The 18,440-nt window shown below is 42.5% G+C and overlaps 2 protein-coding genes across 2 annotated transcripts; both read right to left on the bottom strand.

Moving 5' to 3' along the window:
• Positions 1 to 1,279: 1,279 nt before the first annotated feature.
• On the bottom strand, positions 1,280 to 5,471 carry fam185a (family with sequence similarity 185 member A). The gene is made up of 8 exons (XM_084554666.1): positions 4,848 to 5,471; positions 4,620 to 4,729; positions 3,285 to 3,377; positions 2,967 to 3,105; positions 2,372 to 2,413; positions 2,182 to 2,277; positions 1,923 to 2,057; positions 1,280 to 1,789 (listed from the first exon to the last, which is right to left on the bottom strand). Exons 1-8 carry the CDS (start codon positions 5,287 to 5,289, stop codon positions 1,677 to 1,679), a joined length of 1,170 nt encoding a protein of 389 aa, XP_084410792.1. The 5' UTR covers positions 5,290 to 5,471; the 3' UTR covers positions 1,280 to 1,676.
• A 1,111-nt stretch (positions 5,472 to 6,582) lies between these two features.
• LOC311496029 (uncharacterized protein) lies at positions 6,583 to 13,560 on the bottom strand. The gene is made up of 2 exons (XM_084555760.1): positions 8,772 to 13,560; positions 6,583 to 7,744 (listed from the first exon to the last, which is right to left on the bottom strand). The coding sequence occupies exons 1-2, from the start codon at positions 13,132 to 13,134 to the stop codon at positions 7,044 to 7,046; spliced, it is 5,064 nt and encodes a 1,687-aa protein (XP_084411886.1). The 5' UTR covers positions 13,135 to 13,560; the 3' UTR covers positions 6,583 to 7,043.
• Positions 13,561 to 18,440: the final 4,880 nt, after the last annotated feature.

The raw sequence follows: 18,440 nt of genomic DNA, 5'->3' as shown, positions 1-18,440 counted from the left end.
CAACTTGCCATTCCTCCCTAAAATCTTGGAAAAGGCTGTTGCATCCCAACCTCACTCTCATCTCTCCAACAATAACCTTTATGAACAGTTCCAGTCTGGTTTCCATCACAGCACTGAAACAGCTTTACTAACTTAGCTTAACCAACGACCTCCTCCTGGCAGCAGACTCTGGACTCTTATCTTATCTCAAACTCAACAGTGACAAAACTGAGGTTCTCCTCATTGGTTCCAAATCCACCCTCTCAAAAGCCAACAGTTTCACCATCACCAATGACAACTCCTCTGTTTCCCCCTCCCCTCAAGTCAAGAGTCTGGGTGTCATCCTCGACCGCACTCTGTCATTCCATACTCACATTAATAACACTACCCGGTCTGCATATTTCCATCTGTGCATTATCAACCGTCTCCGCCCGTCCCTCACCGCCAACAACACCGCCATCCTGGTCCATTCCCTCGTCACTTTCCGCCTGGATTACTGCAGCTCACTTCTCACTGGTCTCCACCTCAAGTCCCTCTGTGAATTACAACTCTTTCAAAATGCTGCAGTCCAGATTATCACCAGGACCCCTTCTTCTTCACCACATCACCCCTGTCCTCCAGCAGCGTCACTGGCTCCCAATCACACACCACATCATCTATAAAATATGCCTCCTAACTTTCAAAGCCCTCCAAAACCTCGCCTCTTCTTACCTGACTGAACTTCTCCACATCAACACACCCAGCCGGCCTCTCAGACCATCCTCACCATCCCACCTGACCACCATGGGGTCCAGAGCTTTCAGCCGTTCCGTCCCTCGCCTCTGGAATTCCTTTCCACCGAACATCCATAACATTGACATTGACTATTTTTAAATCCCATCTCAAAACCCACCTGCTCCTACAAGCCTACCCACCCTGACTGTCACTCTCTCCAGATTTCTTATCTTTTTTTACCCAAACATTTTATCTTCTTATCTTTTCAGTGTCTTATAGTTTTTTAATGCTTTTGATGTCTGTTATATATTTTAAACCCTGTCTTACTTTGTACGGTGTCCTTAGGTGTTTTGAAAGGCGCCTATAAATAAAATGTATTATTATTTTAATAATAATAATTATTATTATTATTATTATTATTATTAATAAATGTCTTAGATGGGGTTAGGGTTAGGGCTAACCCTAACCCTAACCCATAGATGGTGTTTGGTGCAGTGTAATGTATTGTCCTCGGTTACTGAAGTCTATGGGATCAAATAACATGATCGTGAAATCATAAAATCCACAAGCTGAGCAAAAAGGGGCAGTAAGGGCGTTCCTTTATTTTTAGCTTTGTCTGGGAAAAATCCCAAAGTCTCAGACTTTGAAAACTCTGGTAAGACTCCCAATCACACAAAGTATGCGTACAACAAAATATGAGAAAACAAGTCTCTGCTTAACATCCAAGACAAACAGTTAAGCAAGGGCTTGTGTGCACATACACAGTATGTTTCCCAAACTCTGAGTGGGATATGTTTGGTGAGGTACAGCGATTTCGAACACATACAGAGCAAAAAAACAAATAGATACAGCATACCCTGAGCTCACATTTATATATTAATTAATGACATTCAGTCTGCAAAAACTTGCTCTTTTTTTTTTTTTTTTTAAATGTAAAGTCCCAGCACTGTGATGCACCATTGTGACTCTGGACATCCTGCCACTCAGCTCCCCAGCCTCAGGGACTCAAACCAGCTTTGTGTCCTGAGTCTGACGGAGCCTGTGTCTGCCTGAGCTTTAACCCACTGCTCAACTGGAGACTCTCCGTTCATGTAGCCTGAAAAGACATAAATAAGAGAGAGGCACATTGTGGAAAGCAAACCGAGTGCTCTGTGTTTATTTAATTGTTGGAGGGTTTAGTTAATTAACTGTGCCATGGTGGAGTGATGTAACGATAAATAACAGCTTACCAGTAAGTATGCTGTGGCCTTGAGTGGTGTTGTTTTCTACTCTATGCAGAACAACCTCTGGGCTGACATCCAGCGACGCTCCACGCAGTTCCACCCCAGCTCTTAACGAGGACGGGACACGCACACTCACTGTTCCTGGATATGACGCAGCGTGAGGCGTAAGAAAAGAAAAACAATGACTCAAAAGAAAAAAAAGCAGTGTACTGGAAGGAAAGCTGAGGCTCATACGGTGAATATTCTCCTCATACTGTGCGTTTACCTTCCTGACTGTGGAGGTCAGCGCTGCCACCGTCTCCCACGTAGACATCAATGCCTCCGCTGTGAGAGGAAACCTTCAGGAAACTATTTGAACCATCTGCAAAAGCAAAGCAAACCTCAGGTGTTTTGCGTTTAGCGGCCACTGATGGATACCATACGCAGGTCACTGTGCAATCAGTCAGTCTGCTTACCTATAACTGTATCTCCAGAGACATTCTTCACAGTAGTCTTACCTTAAAAGAGAAAAAAGACAAAAAAAAAACTCAGGATTAACGAATGTGATGTCTATGTATCGGATTATTTTCTGCTAAAGCAGATAAATGATAACATGTATGATTTATAAGACTGTACGTGTCAAAAAACTGCATCACTGAAGTTAATTGTTTCCATGTATACTACGATGAGAGGCTCATGACACATTTACTTTGCTTCATAGGTCTGTTTTGACTTATATTACTGCTTTTGTTTGTTTTTTTTTTTTGTTTTTTTTACAACTTATTAGTTTTACAGCTGATGCAGAACAAATAACAAATTGAGAACTTTATAATAAATTGCAAACACATTGCAGCTACGTCCAGGAATGCGGATCTTTACCAAGCAAGTTAACGTAAAGCAGCTGGGCACCAAAATGTGCTTAGCAATAAAAACAGTTCTCCTTCTGCAGAGAACCCCCAAAATAATAAGTGAACACGTCTAGATTTCTTTCTACCCTTTCAACAGAAATATGCTGTAGATGTTTAACGGTAAATAACTTGAGTTGACATCATTTAGTTGCTGCTTGCTCACCGTGTACATGTCCCAGTTCTACTCTCCCTGAGCAGGAGGAGACACAGCTGGACTCAGCGTAGATGGCTTTGACCTTCAGGGGGCCGCGTTCTGTCGACACGTTCATCTCGGTGCCCTGGAGCTTCTTGACATCCACTGCCTGCAAACACACACCTGATCACTGCATGTGGTTGTAGACAGGTGGTGTGTGCTTTAATCTTCAAGAGGAAAACGGTAACACAACCACTGCTGCTGCTAACACATATGTCAGGCTGCTGCTGCCCCCTAATGACAGATGGGTATATGATCAAAACATCCTAATAACGCTGTCCTCCTTACGCTGTCTCCGTGTGTGCTGATGTCCACGTTGCCGTGGATCGTGCCCACACCTGTAACATGTCCTCCATGGCTCTGCACCGCAACCTGATGACCCTGAGATTTGGACAAACAGCAGTGAGAGGACCAGAGAGACGCCGTCAGAGTAACGTTCACAATCATGTTTGCTTATACACACACCACTTAGCCATAACATTATGACCAGTTACACGTGAAATGAATAACACTGATATATTAGACAGCAAGTGAGCATTTTGTTCTCAAAGTCGATGTTAGAAGCAGGAAATTAGGTCAAGTTGAAGGATTTAATGAGCTCTGACAAGTGGCAAATTTTAATTGCTAGACGACTGGGTCAGAGCATCTCAAAGACTGCAGCTCATGTGGTCTGTAGAGGTCAAAAGCGGTCCAAGGAAGGGAAAACAGTGAACCAACGTCAGGGTCATGGATGGCCGAGGCTCACTGATGTACGTGGGAGACGAGCAACTGTAGCTCACGTTGCTGACAAAGTTAATGCTGGTTCTGATAGAATGGTGTCAGACACATAGTGCGTCACAGTTTGTTTTGTGTGGGGCTGCGTAGCAATAGATGAGTCAGGGTGCTCATGCTCACCCTTATCCACCGCACATCTACAATGGACACATGATCAGAACTAGTCCACGGGGCAACAGAAAAAAAGTGGCCTGGTCTGATGGAATGGCCTCTTCTAGCAGGACAACGCGTCCGGCCAAAAAGCAAATATGATTTAGGGATGGTGTGAGCGAAAACAACGAGTTCAAGATGTTGACTTGGCCTCCAAATTCCCCATATCGCAGTCCAATCGACCATCTGTGTTATGTGCTGGACAAAGAACCACGGGGGCCCCTCCTTGCAGCTTGTCAGACTAAAAAGGCTGTACTGCTAATGTCCTAGTACCGTAGTACCAAAACACATCTTCAGGGGAGTCCATGCTCCGAGGGGTCGAGGCTGTTTTGCTGGCAGGAAAAGGGGGATATACTAAATATTAGGATTAAGTGATGATAATGTTATGACTGATCTGTGTTTGTGACGCCCTATGGTGAGAGACGCCAGACAGAAAAGTGGTTTTAGAGACTTAATATGTAGTACTCTCACAAATAACACATTTTATTTTCCAGTTTTGAAACCACCAGTGCTGAGTAGTTTATTTCATCTTGAACAAGATGACACAGCTTTTCTGCCGTTATTAATCCCCCACATATCAGCCATCACTAAAGTAATGTTTGAGCCTTTGTGTGTGGTTGAATATTTGTGCATTTCATACTAGTGCATGTCCAGTTTTATATGTATTTGTTTAGTGATTATTATGCTGCCACCACCTACCTTGACAGAGTGCAGTAAGCAGTTGCCCATTTCAGTTTGCACCTTGCAGATATCACACTCCATTTTCCTCACTTGCACGCTGCCTTTTCCTTGAGTTGTAATGAAGAGATCTGACAATAACACACACACACACACACACACACACACACAGCACTTGTGATCAGTGACGCCCTCTGTTGTGGAGCTGTTCATCCTTAGCTGCATCATTATTTCTAATGAGGGACTTACTACTTTTGATAGGTGCTTCCATCTCAATAGACACGTCGCTGTTCACCTTCTCAGCAGAGATCTGCAGCTCTTTGCTCTCTTCATCATAGTGGACGTGTAGGTGGTCCAGATCGACCTCCTGCTCGGTGTCTGACCGGCGGACAGTGATGAAGGCTCGGTCAGCCTCGGGGTACGTGTGCGGGTCCAGCGGCTGGATGGAGATGTTGCAGCTCAAATGAGCCCGGACGGTGCTGAAGGGACTCACGGCCAGAGCCCACTGCCTCAGAGGTTGACTCACCTCCTCACGAGTTGGGAACTTGGCGGAGGCAGAGATGGAGAAGGACCGTGGTGTGTAGTACAGAGGACACCGGGGGATAGTGGGGGTCCTGGGACTGACTGCTGTCAGGGACCAGCAGCGGAGAAGTCCGACAGATCCCCGCTGACATGATGATCTCAGAAACATCTCGGTCACCTTCCGGTAAACCAGCTCATCCACACTTCACACTGCTGCTGTTATAACTACACAAACTGTTGGGATAAAACCACGCTGTCATTCAGTCAACATGAAGTCACCATTAGTCTCAACGCTGCTGTTAAACTGAACAACACCAAGCATTTCCGGCATGAGCTTTCAAACTAAAAGCTTCATATAAAGCATTTACAAAATAAAAATGTGAGTTGCTATTATCAGGATAAGGGTAGTAAGTACCCTAAAATAAATGAATGCAGAAATTGTAGTATAAAATGTAGTCTATGCGTGATATCATAAATGTAAAAATGTAGATATTGATAATACATGCTTAGACCTGGACCTCCTAAATTGTTTATTTTACTAATGAAAACATTTTCAGGTACATTTTAACGCCATAAGCAGCTACTGATTTACTACGATACCCAAAGTCATCTAGTTTTTTGTCCACACTTGTGAACAGTTGCTACGTGGGAATACTACATAATATGAAGTAATAAAGAAGTCCTTAGATATTGACATAGGGGCTCTCTGCTTATTTATTAACACATTTATATTAGGTCAGCATCAGAGCTGCACATCTTAGTCCCTTATTCCCCAACACATCCCTTAGCTTTATATGTTATTTGTTAAATTTGTATATTTGTGATTTTATTTTGAAGATAATATCACTCACTTCCGCCCTCCGCCTGCATCTTTCTAATAAACTTGACAAACCGGATGTATACGCTTGTATAAATTCAGAGCCACCCCTCTTCTGGTCTTGTCCAATCAGAAGGCTTGGTCTGGGCACATTGCATGTGACGCCAGTCTCGCCGCAAAGGCTGTAGGGATATTGAGTCTGGAGCCTTGCGTGGCATTAAATGCACCAAAATAGTATAAAAAGTAAATATATGGATTCATTTATTTACAAAATGTGACAAGAATTGATAAGAGGGGAAATGCAGAGTAATCATAATCATAAATACGTAAACATATAGTCAAGAAATAAAGCAATTAATAAATAAAATGGGATATAAATAAATAGGGGCAAATTAAAACAGGATTGTTAAAGTCACATTTTTTAAATTGATTCCTACATATATTTATAATAAATTTGTTGCAATTAATGGCATATTAATGAATTTATTTATTTACTGGGGGGTATGTTTATTTCTGATTTTGACAGTTTTGTTCGTCCATAATCTAAAACATGTGCCAGAGAGGACTCTTTTGTGGTGATGCTGATTTGTTTTTGAATGCATTGCACAGTGTATTTTGTTCTATAACACAGGACAAAAAAAAAATAGCTTTATGTAAATCAATTTTATTGATCTTAACAAATCAAACAATTACAAAACATCCCAGACAGCTTTAATCAACTGGCCCTTCAGTACCTACTGTAATAAAAAGTCGCTACTTACCCGTCAGATTCAGTTTTCACTGATAGAAAAATAACTCTTTCACAAATTCCTTACTCGACAAAAATGCAATGACTATAAAATACCAGATAAGATACAATGCAATCAGGACTCTAGCTTCTCTAACTACCATGTACACCCTCAGTTACTGTCATGCCATACTGTAAACAAACAGCCTTCTGCAGATTCAAACGCCACAAGGCGGCAGCAGTGCGTTAATAGTTTATGATAACTGTGTGGAGAGTACAATGATTTTTATTAAACGTATAAAGAATATCTTCGGAGCTTAAGTTAATATTTAGATCATTGATGCTTATTTGTTTTTTCCAACATGCACTGGAGCAGAGTTCATGGTGCAAAGCCTTTAGGCCTGATCATCATACTGACTGATTTAAAAGACTGTCTCTCATTTGTGGGGTAATACTCTAAAGATATGTTGTGCCACGTTCCCCAGAAAATCCCATCCCGGACTCCTTTATACTTCCCAACATAGTATCTCCCGTTGAGGTTGGCAGCCATGCAGGCATCAAACCACCAGCCGGAGCTGTAGTAGGCCCCGCAGTTCCCGGATGGGTAGCGGTCGTTGTCCCTGTCCGGAGTGGTGAACGCCCTGTTGTTGTGGTCGTACTGTTTGTTGAAGCGAAGAGCATCACCTGCGGTGCCGGAGTAACCTCCCACCGTCAGTCTGAACCGTAGCCGCTCGCTCGCAACCCGGAACTGCTCGTACTGCGCATACTCCGTCATCCCCTCGAAATCCTCCAGGTCCACCCGCAGCCCCATGTCTCTGTCGCGGGTCAGCAGGTGGATCATGTGGTTGCCCAGCCAAAACTCTCCTCCGTCCAGCTTCCCGAAGCCGGACTGGTACTCCGCCCAAGTGCGGTTGAAGCTCACGCTGCCGTCCAGCCGGCGCTGCAGCACGGTCCATCCTCCACCGTAGCTCTCCATGTCACAAAACACCGGGAAGCTTCTGCTGCGGGGGTCAGGGGTCACCAGGTACACTCCGCTTTTTGTTTCTCCTCTGAGCAGGTGGTCTGAGCAGTCTCTCCTCTCTGTAAAAAATATGAAGGATGATCATGACCCCTCTTTTTTGCCTCACAATCCTCAAAAAACAATCAGTATATAATAAATGATCTAATAAATCATGGTTTGCTCACACCTTGCAGGTGAAATTATCATCTTGCAGCTGCAATGTAGCCGTGAAATGTGTTGGATGAGGTCGAAAGTGCACCAGGTCAGTGCAAAACTACTTTTTCCACATAAAAAGAGTAAGTGCTTCTGACTACTTTTAAGATGGACCTCCAGAGTAGTTAAAACACAGAGCTTTTAAAACATCCGACAACATGTAGTGGTAATTTAGAAGTTGTTAATTAGATCTAAATATTTTTTTCCTCAACCAATTGGTTAATACACAGATGTGCAATACAATGACGAATGCAGTGAATAGATTGGGAAATCGTGTTGACCTTCTCCTATCACCACGTGATAAGGAGGATTAATTTGCAATATCTGAAGTGTCTAAATATTTATTTATTGTCGTCTCTTACCAAAGGCTCCACAGAAGGATGCTTTAAAGCTGTTAGCACACTTGTGCATACTTGTGGTTTTATCCCCACACTCGTGTTGAGCCACACATTTTGTGGACACATGTGGATTCCTCCTTTGACAAATAACGACCATGATGTGTGGCACACGAAGTTGAGCTAAGACCACATCACTATATTACAGTTTGTTAATAGAAGATCATTAAAGTTTATTGTGCTATCCTCTTCCTTAGATTCCTTTCAGCCCAGCTCATCATCAGTTGTTGTTCTGCGAGTGAGTAATAACGTTATGAAAAAAACAAACACTAATGTTTAACAGCTCCTCAACAGCTTTGCATTGTTTTATGATGCAGCATCATTAAAAGATTTTTTATTTCTACAAAGTGGGCTGAAATAGATTTTCTATGAGAAGTCGCATATGATTAATTTTAGTTTGTCTTGTCTATTTTGTGAATTTATTTCAGCTGACATGAAATTAAATTTGCATTTTTGAACAAAATTAATCTCTGTGACAGTGTGAAATATTATCTCTTGCCTTTAGATGATCCCAGTGGTGTTGGTTCTGTCCTGTCCGGCCGGCTGCCTCCCTGGGTGTCCTTGGGGTGCTCTTTTGTGTACCTGTTTGGTGGTCTTCCATTTGGATTCAGGTTGTTATTGAGGAAAGCAGCCACCTGGTTGATTTTTACACGCAGCTCTCGTGCACTGGGAGTGGAAGCCTCTACAGGCAGAGCCTCGGGGCCAGAGGTGGTCGAGGTTGTTGACCTGAAATCAGGTCTGACTGTGGAGGTGGTCTCGGAACTGGAGGAAGGGACCAAGGTTTTAGTTGGACTAGTTGTGGTCTCCTCCACCTTGTGAAGTGTCTTGGTATGTGAGCTGGAGTCCGATTTGGACATTTGATTTGGCTTTGTGGATCCTGGACTGGTGCTAGGGATAACATTTGGGGGGATCCCATGGGTGATTTTGTTTGGTCTTATTGTCGCTGGGATTGATGGTGGTTGAGTGGCTGTTTGTGGCCTCAGATCAGACATAATCCTGCTGTTAGGGCTCATTGTGACATCTTCAGGAAGGCTGTGAGGGTGAGTCAAGGGCCCAGTTTCCAGGCTGTTGGAGGTCTTTGGATTCAGAGTGTTAGTTTTCCTCGTGCTGGGTCTGACCTCTGTGTCCTCTGGGGAATGAGCCACTTCAGCGGTCTGTTTTATAGAGCCAGATGTAGGTGTCATGTTGGTTTGAGAGTTTTGGATGTCATCTGAAGTAGTCCAGCTGATCTGAGGAGGATCTGAATGTGTTTTGGTCTTTGGATTTGGCTTCAGTTGCAATGCTGGTTTTGGCCGTTGAACAGGTGCTCCTCCTGGCTTGATTGCAGGTCTGGTTGGCAGTCTGAATCGGTAGGGAGGCCTCGGTTTGGATGTTTTGTTGGACTCTGCTCTGGGGACTCCTTCAGGCACAGAGTTGGGATTGAGATGAGGCATTTGGCCAGGCCTGAGTGTTATAAGGCTCTGATTGGTTTGTGGTGCTTGGTCAGTTTTAGGGTTTACATTGGGTTTCGTCTTTAAGTCAGTGACAGGTTTTGAATGTTTTGGCTTTAGTTTAGGCACCTGGCCAGGTTTAAGCTTTTGGTTAGTTTTAGGGATTCTCTGGCCAGGTCGAGGCCTTTGATCCGAGGGTGCATCAGCTCCATTGAGTGTAATCTTCTTTCCTGGTTTTAAGTCTTGATTGGATTTACGCTCTGTTGAGGGATTTTCATTAGATTCTTCCATTGGCCCAGTTTGAGGCTTTTCGTTTAGTTTTGGTGCAGAACTAGCCGTTTCACTTCTTTCAGATTCAGGCTCTTGGAAAGGTCTGGGAGATCGGTTTGGTTCAAACCTTTGACCGGGCTTTTTGTTGTCTTCGCTTTTTGTCTCTTTCTCAGTTTTTTGATTTTGGACATCCTTGTCATTCTCAGGGAAGTGATCCAATTTTTTCTCAGGTCTAGAGGTTGGATTAATAACTGAGATTTCATCAGAGTCGTGTCCTTGGTCGACTGGAGTATGTTTGTCAGAATGGGTTACAGTTTGTGGTCTTTCATGAGACGTAGGTCTTCGTACAGGAGTCACGGGTTTTCGATGAGACTTTGGGTTTTGAATCGGTAGCTTGTTCTGATCAGACGCACCGTCTTCATCGTTTTTAGGTATTAGATTGTTTTTCAGATTTTGATCCATTGGTGAAATACCAGGTGGAGTTTTTTGGTCAGGGTTGGATGTTTGATCTTGTTTTGGATCTTGGATGAGTATAGGTCGGATGGTTGTGGGTTTGTGTTGAGAAGGCTTCTGCTTTTGGTCATATTTAGTTTTTTCGTCTGGAGAAGGAGCTTCGTATGGTTTACGGTCATTCCTAGGATTGCTTTTCAGATTTTGATCAATTGGTAAAATACCAGGTGGAGTTTTTTGGTCAGGTGTGGATGTTTGGTCTTGTTTCAGATCTTGCGTGGATTTAGGTTGGATGGTTGTTGGTTTGTGTTGAGAAGGATCCTGCTTTTGGTCATATTTAGTATTCTTGTCTGGAGAAGAAGCTTGGTCGGGTTCACCGTCATTCCTGGGATTGTTTTTCAGATTTTGATCAAATGGTACGATACCAGGTGGAGTTTTTTGGTCAGGGTTGGATGTTTGATCTTGTTTCAGATCTGGTGTTGATTTAGGTTGGATGGTTGTTGGTTTGTGTTGAGAAGGATCCTGCTTTTGGTCGTACTTAGTATTCTTGTCTGGAGAAGGAGCTTGGTCGGGTTCACCGTCATTCCTGGGATTGTTTTTCAGATTTAGATCAAATGGTACGATACCAGGTGGAGTTTTTTGGTCAAGGTTGGATGTTTGATCTTGTTTCGGATCTTGGATGTGTATAGGTTGGATGGTTGTTGGTTTGCGCTGAGAAGGATCCTGCTTTTGGTCATATTTAGTATTCTTGTCTGGAGAAGGAGCTTGGTCGGATTCACCGTCATTCCTGGGATTGTTTTTCAGATTTAGATCAAATGGTACGATACCAGGTGGAGTTTTTTGGTCAGGGTTGGATGTTTGATCTTGTTTCGGATCTTGGATGGGTATAGGTTGGATGGTTGTTGGTTTGCGCTGAGAAGGCTTCTGCTTTTGGTCATATTTAGTATTTTTGTCAAGAGAAGGAGCTTGGTCGGGTTTACGGTCATTCCTAGGATTTTTTTGTTTTTGATCTGCTTCAGGTTTAATTCCAGGTTTCTGCTTTTCACCGGGCTTTCGTCCTCTGCCTGGCACAGGTCTCTCACCAGTCCTAGTATTAGAGCTGATGTTCTTTTTAGCCGTCCATTTGTGAGCAGTATCTCTGGGGATTGCAGCCGTGGTAGTTGAAGTTGAGCTAATGTGATCCTGGAAGCCTGCCCCAGGCCTTACCCTGGAGTTGACTCTAGTGGTGCTGCTAGCTGTCTGTTGTGCGTGTCCACCCACTGTGCTTATTGTGGCGGAGTCTGAATTAGGGCTTGGGGGCTCTGGAATATGAGCTCCTCCAAGGCCTGTGCTTTGGGTTGGTCCATAATCAGTTACTGTCACGTGGCTGACATCTGTGATCAAATCTAAAGTGGAACTGGGCACAGGAGTAGATGGAAGAGATGACGTAAAGATCGTAGCTTTGTTTGAGTCCACCGACTCAGGCCTTGAAGCTATGGCGGAGTGAGGAGTTGGGCTGATTGAAACAAAGTCTGTGCTTTCAATTGCTTTGTTGGATGCTAATTCCCCATCACCGTCTCTCTGCACACTCTCTGTTTTTTCTTCTTCTGTTTTGATCTCCTTTCCCGTCTCCTTTCTCTCTCCCCCCACTCCCCCCTCTTTAATAGTCCTCTCTTTTTCTGTGTGCCCAATGTCTTCGGTCTGTTTAAGTTCCTTATTATTTCGCTCCGTTTTTATTCCCTTTTCCATTTCCTCTTTCCTCTCCTCCCTGTGCTGCGCTCGCTCCTCATCTGTATGCTCACCGTTGTCCTCAAACATCTTTCTTCTATCACCAGCTTTTGTCTGGGTCTCTGTCCCTGTTTCCTTTGTCTCATCTTCCCACACGTGATGGTCACTTTCTCCTGGTTTCTCTTTATTTTGTACTTTAGTGGTCGTCTTTCTTTCTTTTCCATTCTCCAACGCATTCTCTTGATATCCCTTTGAATTCCCCTGTCCTGCGTTGTCTTTATTTCTGTCTGTCTCCCTGTTATTTTTGTCAGCAACCCTTTCTCTCATTGTGTCCACTGTTCCCTCATTTCCACCAGCAGTTAACACATTTCTCTGTCCCAGTTTGTCCTTTCCTTTTGACCCCTCTGTCCGAGTTTTTCCATCTGTTTCTGACACTTTTCTTAGAGTTTCTTCTTGCTCATTTTCTTTTATGACCCCTTCGTCCCTCTCTTTTTCTGCCTCCCAATTTTTCCTTTCTTTCTCTTTTTTCAATTTGTTTTCTGAGTCGCTTTCAGCCATTTCCGCCTCATCTCGGTCTCCTCCACACCCATGTCTGGTATCATTCTCTTGAAGTCTCTCATTCATCCAGTTCCTCTCATTCAGCTTCTCGCGCTCTCCCCCTCCTTGCTTTCCACACTCTCTCTCAGTTTGGCTTACTGTACAGTCGGTGCACATCTCCCTCAGCTCATCCACGCTGTCCTTCAGCTTCTGCAGGTCCTTCACAATCTTCTCCAGCTCTCTTAGCTGTTGTGGCAAATAAACAGTTAACGGCGGCAGACTGAATATGTAAGGGCACGTGCCCTCATGCTGCCCCTCTCTGCATGGCTCCTTGGGTGTCAGAGTTGCAATGCAGGGTCCAAATCCTTCATCCCCCAGCAGGAGTCCTTCATCAGAGTCTGCTCTGGTCCAAAACGGACTCGCGAACACCAGCAGGGTGCCGCATACGCACAGCGCTGTTAACCTCATCACGTCCTGGCAGTAATGAGTGAAGGGTGAGCCGGGAGAGAGCGTAAAAACGATCCACCTCAGTTTGTGAAGCGCAGTGACAGCAAGAGGAGGAGGTAATGTGGGAGGGAGAAGAGGGAGGAGGGGGCACTGATGGAGCTGTGCAGTGGAAAGTGAATCTGAGACACTTTCAGGAAAACAGGTGGAAAAAAAACAAAAAGAGCGAGAGGAGAGTCTTTACTGTACTTCTCAATAGATGTTGTCTGTGAGATAGTGGATTATGAGCACACTGTAAAGAATTTCTCCGTCATAATATGAGCAGATTTAAACATTAGATATCAGTCATGATATGTCTTATTGTCATCTTATTATTACATTACCATTTATCCTCATTCTGGACACATCACTTAATGAGGACCATTTGTCGTGCATTCTCGCTGTATGCTGTAATGATGAATGTATCACATACTGAAATGTTCATGTGTGTCGCAGTTGCTTTGGCAGGCTCTTCCCAAGCTTCCTGTTCATGGTATCTACAAACATGTGATTGACAGATGTGACAGGTCAAGATATGAAATTGAAGCAAAAATATTTTGTGCTGGCCCAACCCAAGAAGTTGTAACTCAGATTTGAGAAGACATTTTACTGTAAGCTGGGTGGTTTAGTTTAGCTTCTGAGTAATGAAAGTGAGGAATGTCTTCTTTATCCAGGAAGTATTCAAACGCAGTGCCAGAAATGAGAAATATCTCCTGTACTATTGTACTAATCCCTAACAAGTGTCGGGAATTGGTGGGGGCGTTCTCTGGGTGGAGAAGCTAAGCTCACCGTGTACAGACGGTGCCTTCATCTGAGAGTTTCTAATTCGTTTTGTCTATGTGTGATCAGAAAAAAAAGGAGAGAAAACACAGTCACATGAACTAAATGAGGCATCTGCTTGGCAGGGAGTTTAGATAATGAGGCTTTAGTTTCTCAGACCCCGGGTGTAAATGTCAGGCCCACCACAGGAAATGAGAGATGAGTGATAGCATGCAATGCCAGCGTGTGATGTTTCAGAAATTTGTGCATTTTTGATGCGCATTAAACCACTTCAATTGTCTTATTTTTATCCTGAAACGTGACTCTTGCGCACTTTTGTGTTTGCTGTCTCCTTCACTGGCTGAGAGATTTCTCAGCTGTCTTTTAGTAATGACAAAGGAAACCATTTGTTTAGCGAGAGGACTGTGGGAAGCATCAGGTTGGAAATGACAAATGAGTTTAGATGGAAGAAAGGGGCTCAATATAGTGGATCACTGGCCTGGAAGTTTATATGAACATCTGGAGAAAAAGCACCTTGTTTGAGCATAACAACTTTTAAATGCTATCGTTAGATGAAATGCTAAAGTTTGAATTCCAGTTACAGAAAAGGGGTTTTAAAACGATTCAACGTGACTATAACTCTTGGTTTATATTTCTGCCACGGGTCTAAGTAGAGCGCATGCAAGTGCTCCATGCTGTTTTAAGTGTTTATACTCGTGCGCTGCTAAAATGCTGGTCTGCAGCTAGTCAGCGGCTTGTGTCAGAGTGGGAGCAAGTAAATGTTGAAATCACAGAAATCATAGGAAATCACTGCAGCACAGAAAAAAAAAAAAGAGGAGACGTCTGAGTAGGTGGTGTGTAGGAGGCAGAAGGAAGGTGAATCTTCTTTTCTTTTCTGGCCGCTGAGAGACGTGGACAAGGAAAAATATTTTAGACCAATTACAGCTGTTGTCTGTGCCCACGCTATAAGTGTGACGCAGAAGCATAAATCTAGTTTAAGCACAGACGCACTTTATTGAGGCCTTGTATATACAGGTCGTAGCTACCTATCCAACCTGTCATCCTGTCTGACTTTTCTTTTTAAGTATCACCTTTCTTCCTCATCCTATGCAAATGAACCCATGAGCTTATTTGACATTTGACACGTGACAACTGTTGACTGAGCAAAAGCCAGAAATAAGTGTCCTTTCACCTTTCACAGTCATTTCAGTACTTCAGCACTTACACTGGGAAATAGTGTGAGAGAAATGTTTACACTCTGGAAAGCCTTGCGTCTGAACACTATTGATTTATTATCGCCGAGCCACATCTTTTACAGCACAGCCAAGCACAGATCTCAGACAGTCGCTGCTTAGCCACAACAGACGAACCTGAAGCACGGGTTGCATGAGGAACGACAACTCTTAGAAGTCAGAGTGCGGTTCAACGGGGTTAATGGGGTCGAGCCATATGATAATAGCCAATTTAAATCAATTCATCTTGTTCTTGACAGCTACAGAGCACAGCCATGAAGTCTATTGTTCCTGATAATACCCCCACTCTTGGCTTTACCCATTTATGGACAGTTAGTTTTTTTTTCTCTCTTCAGGGTGCCCTCTTGGGATACAGTGTTTTGAATTCCCCTAGTGAGCTGGCTCGGCCCTCTCTCTGTCCTGGATTGTGTAAACACTGTGGTTTTTTCCATACAGACTAGAACAAACATCTGACCATCAGTCCAGCTTTGCTGTCTGAGCTTCCTGGCAGACCACTTCATCTCCATCCACTTTGGGTGGAGAAGCCAGTGTCGTCGGTCATGTCTGTTATGTGCATAAGTGTCTCATTTCCAGATGAACTGCAGTGAACCCAACAACCGTCCTCGCGCAGCGCCAGCGTCTTGTAATACCACACTCGGTGTGCCTGCCTGAAGGTACAGACCTACCTGGACAATATTATTCTACTGACTCACCGTTTGCATGCGAAGAACAAATAAACACATATTCCTTTAGCTAAACGGTAACATGACACAACACCTGCCTTAATCGGCTGGAACAGTGTGTATCAGTTCAAAATTAAACTTTAAATCCTGGGCTCTTACTTAATCTTTGTTTCCTCTCCGTCATACAAACACACACATTCATATTCACATGTATTGTCTATGGCTGAGTCCTTAACGCTGCAGGAACCAAAACATTCCTTTGCCATGTGCGAGAGTGTTTTTCACCGGTCAATTGACGGATAGTGATTCTTAAAAATGAAATAATCAAGTGTCCTTCACATCTGGGCTGAATTTCCTATGGCAAGCCAACACCAGATAACGTCTGGTCAATTTGTTTCTAATCCAAAAGCCTGAACTTCATTAAGACAGTGTTTGAAATTTATATTTAAGAATCCCTGTCCTGATGAATGATAACATGGGAACAGATTATCAGCTGCTGTCGCCGTTTGCCCAGCGGGAGTGGACTGAGGTGAAAGTGGAGATTTTTGAGGCCTTAGCATGCATGACACGTAAACAGGTATTTTTCCATCAAGGGACAGATTTATTTTGCATATGTGTTTTGTGGTAAAGCTCCTACAGAGACGTAGCTGTTCGTTTTTCCATCATATCGCGTCCTGATGTTCATACTGAATAGATTTGTGCTGCATTCTGTATACTTCCCAGCTGTGGCTAATAGAAACCATGCATCAGACAAAGACAATGGGGTAGACAATGCACAGAAAGGTGTGTCTGAACGCATCGAAAAGAACCAGTTCGGATATTTTTTCACAAGTTTGACTTTAACATTTTAATACTAAAAGAAAAACACGTAGTACTGCACTGGAAATGTTACACAAAACTATTCTTCAACAGGTCCTTAAAGCATCATAAATAACTGTGAGTGTAATGGTAAATACATTATTAACACTGACAAATGATTGTTAGAGTAAAATCAAAACAATGTTTCTCTCTGTATTGTAAAAGAATAGTAATAAAGAATAGTAGTTAAGTTGCATAAAATGGAAAAACTCAAAGTAGAAGTAGGACAACTTTGTACTTGAGGAGCTGTGTTTTCCTTCACTGCTGTCACTGCTTGCTTCGCTCTGTGTTACAGGAACCAGAAATAACCCTACTTTATTATCCTGTGTCCTTTTCTCTGTGGCAGCTGTTTAAGCGTCGGTTGTGCAGTGTAACATTCAGCCTATGAACAATTTGGGTCAAAAGAAATAGATAAATCTCATTTTAGAGTAAGCCAGTGTCGGCACTGATGAACACTCTGTATAGTACCTTTCCAATCTCCTTGGCAAATTAATACTTCTACTTTTGTTGAAGTATAGATATATAAAGAGATGAATGAGAGGGTCGTTTGACAAAATGGAAGGAAAAATGTTTTATTTTCCTCATTGTTTCTTGATTTGTTTCAGTTTTATGTCATAACACAAAGATGACTTTCATCCAATATTCATATATTACAAAAGAACAACATTTGGCATTGCATCCATTTTTTTTCAATCACTTTTAATAATGTTGACATTAAGGGAGTAACCGTTGTATTGTGCAATAGTTATGATTTTCAACGGACACCTCCCAACGTTTAAATCAAACAAATGAAACAGTTGTGAGGGTCAGGGAAGGTTTTTAGAGGAAAAATACCTAAGAGTGTAATTAAAGCACTTTACTGCCATCTACTGGCACATGGAAGAAATGGATCATAACACACAGATTACTTGTAAATAACAAGACGTTGATTAACAAGATACGGAGAAATCATTGTAGAAAAAAAAAACTTTTTGAATGTAAAGTCTTGTAAATAAAAAAGATCTTTCTGGAGGCAATACATTTTGCCAGTCCATTGAAAAAAATAAATAATAATAATAATAATAAAAAGATGTAAGTGTCTATTTTTGTTCTGGTTATCTTCCAAAACATACTAGGGAAAATCAGAAATAGATTTATGGGATAACATGTAGCCACACCAGTAAGTTGCTACTTCTCCAATTCATATTATTATTATTTTCTTTTATGGATTTTATTATTATTTTTATATGGTGTACACACTGTAAACCAGGCAAATAGAATATAATCTCTTTAATAAGAATGATAAAATTTGAGGGCTGTATTTTATACTAAATATACTGCTTCCCAACAATTATTTCATTTAATGAATTCATTTAAAATGAAACCAGATGTCATGTAGCATAAATGATAATTAAATCTAGTTTATAATAATTAAATTTTAGCCATTAAAGGTGGTTTGAAATAAGAATTAAAGAAGTCATCTAAATGTGCTAAAACACATCTGAAAACAAGAACACAATTCATGAGCCATGTATCTTCATCCCCATTCACGAGTTGAGTCTAAAGTTTATGGCCAGTAATGGGTCGTTAGAGTAACACTTGCTGGAGGATGAGACAGGATCACAACAAATATCTCTAATGTCAGGGGGGGGGTGTCAGCACACTTAAGTCATGTGAGTCTCAAGTGGGTAGATGTTCCAGATAAAACCCAAACTCCAAACCAGTCATTAAGGACTGAATAAGCTACTTGAATGAAGGTAAAACCCCCCTCAAGAAAAAC

The sequence above is a fragment of the Chelon labrosus genome (assembly GCF_963514085.1).
Source record: "Chelon labrosus genome assembly, chromosome: 11".
Taxonomy (NCBI): Eukaryota; Metazoa; Chordata; class Actinopteri; order Mugiliformes; family Mugilidae; genus Chelon; species Chelon labrosus.
Note: the sequence above shows the minus strand (reverse complement) of the source record. Positions and strands in the feature narration are given on the sequence as shown.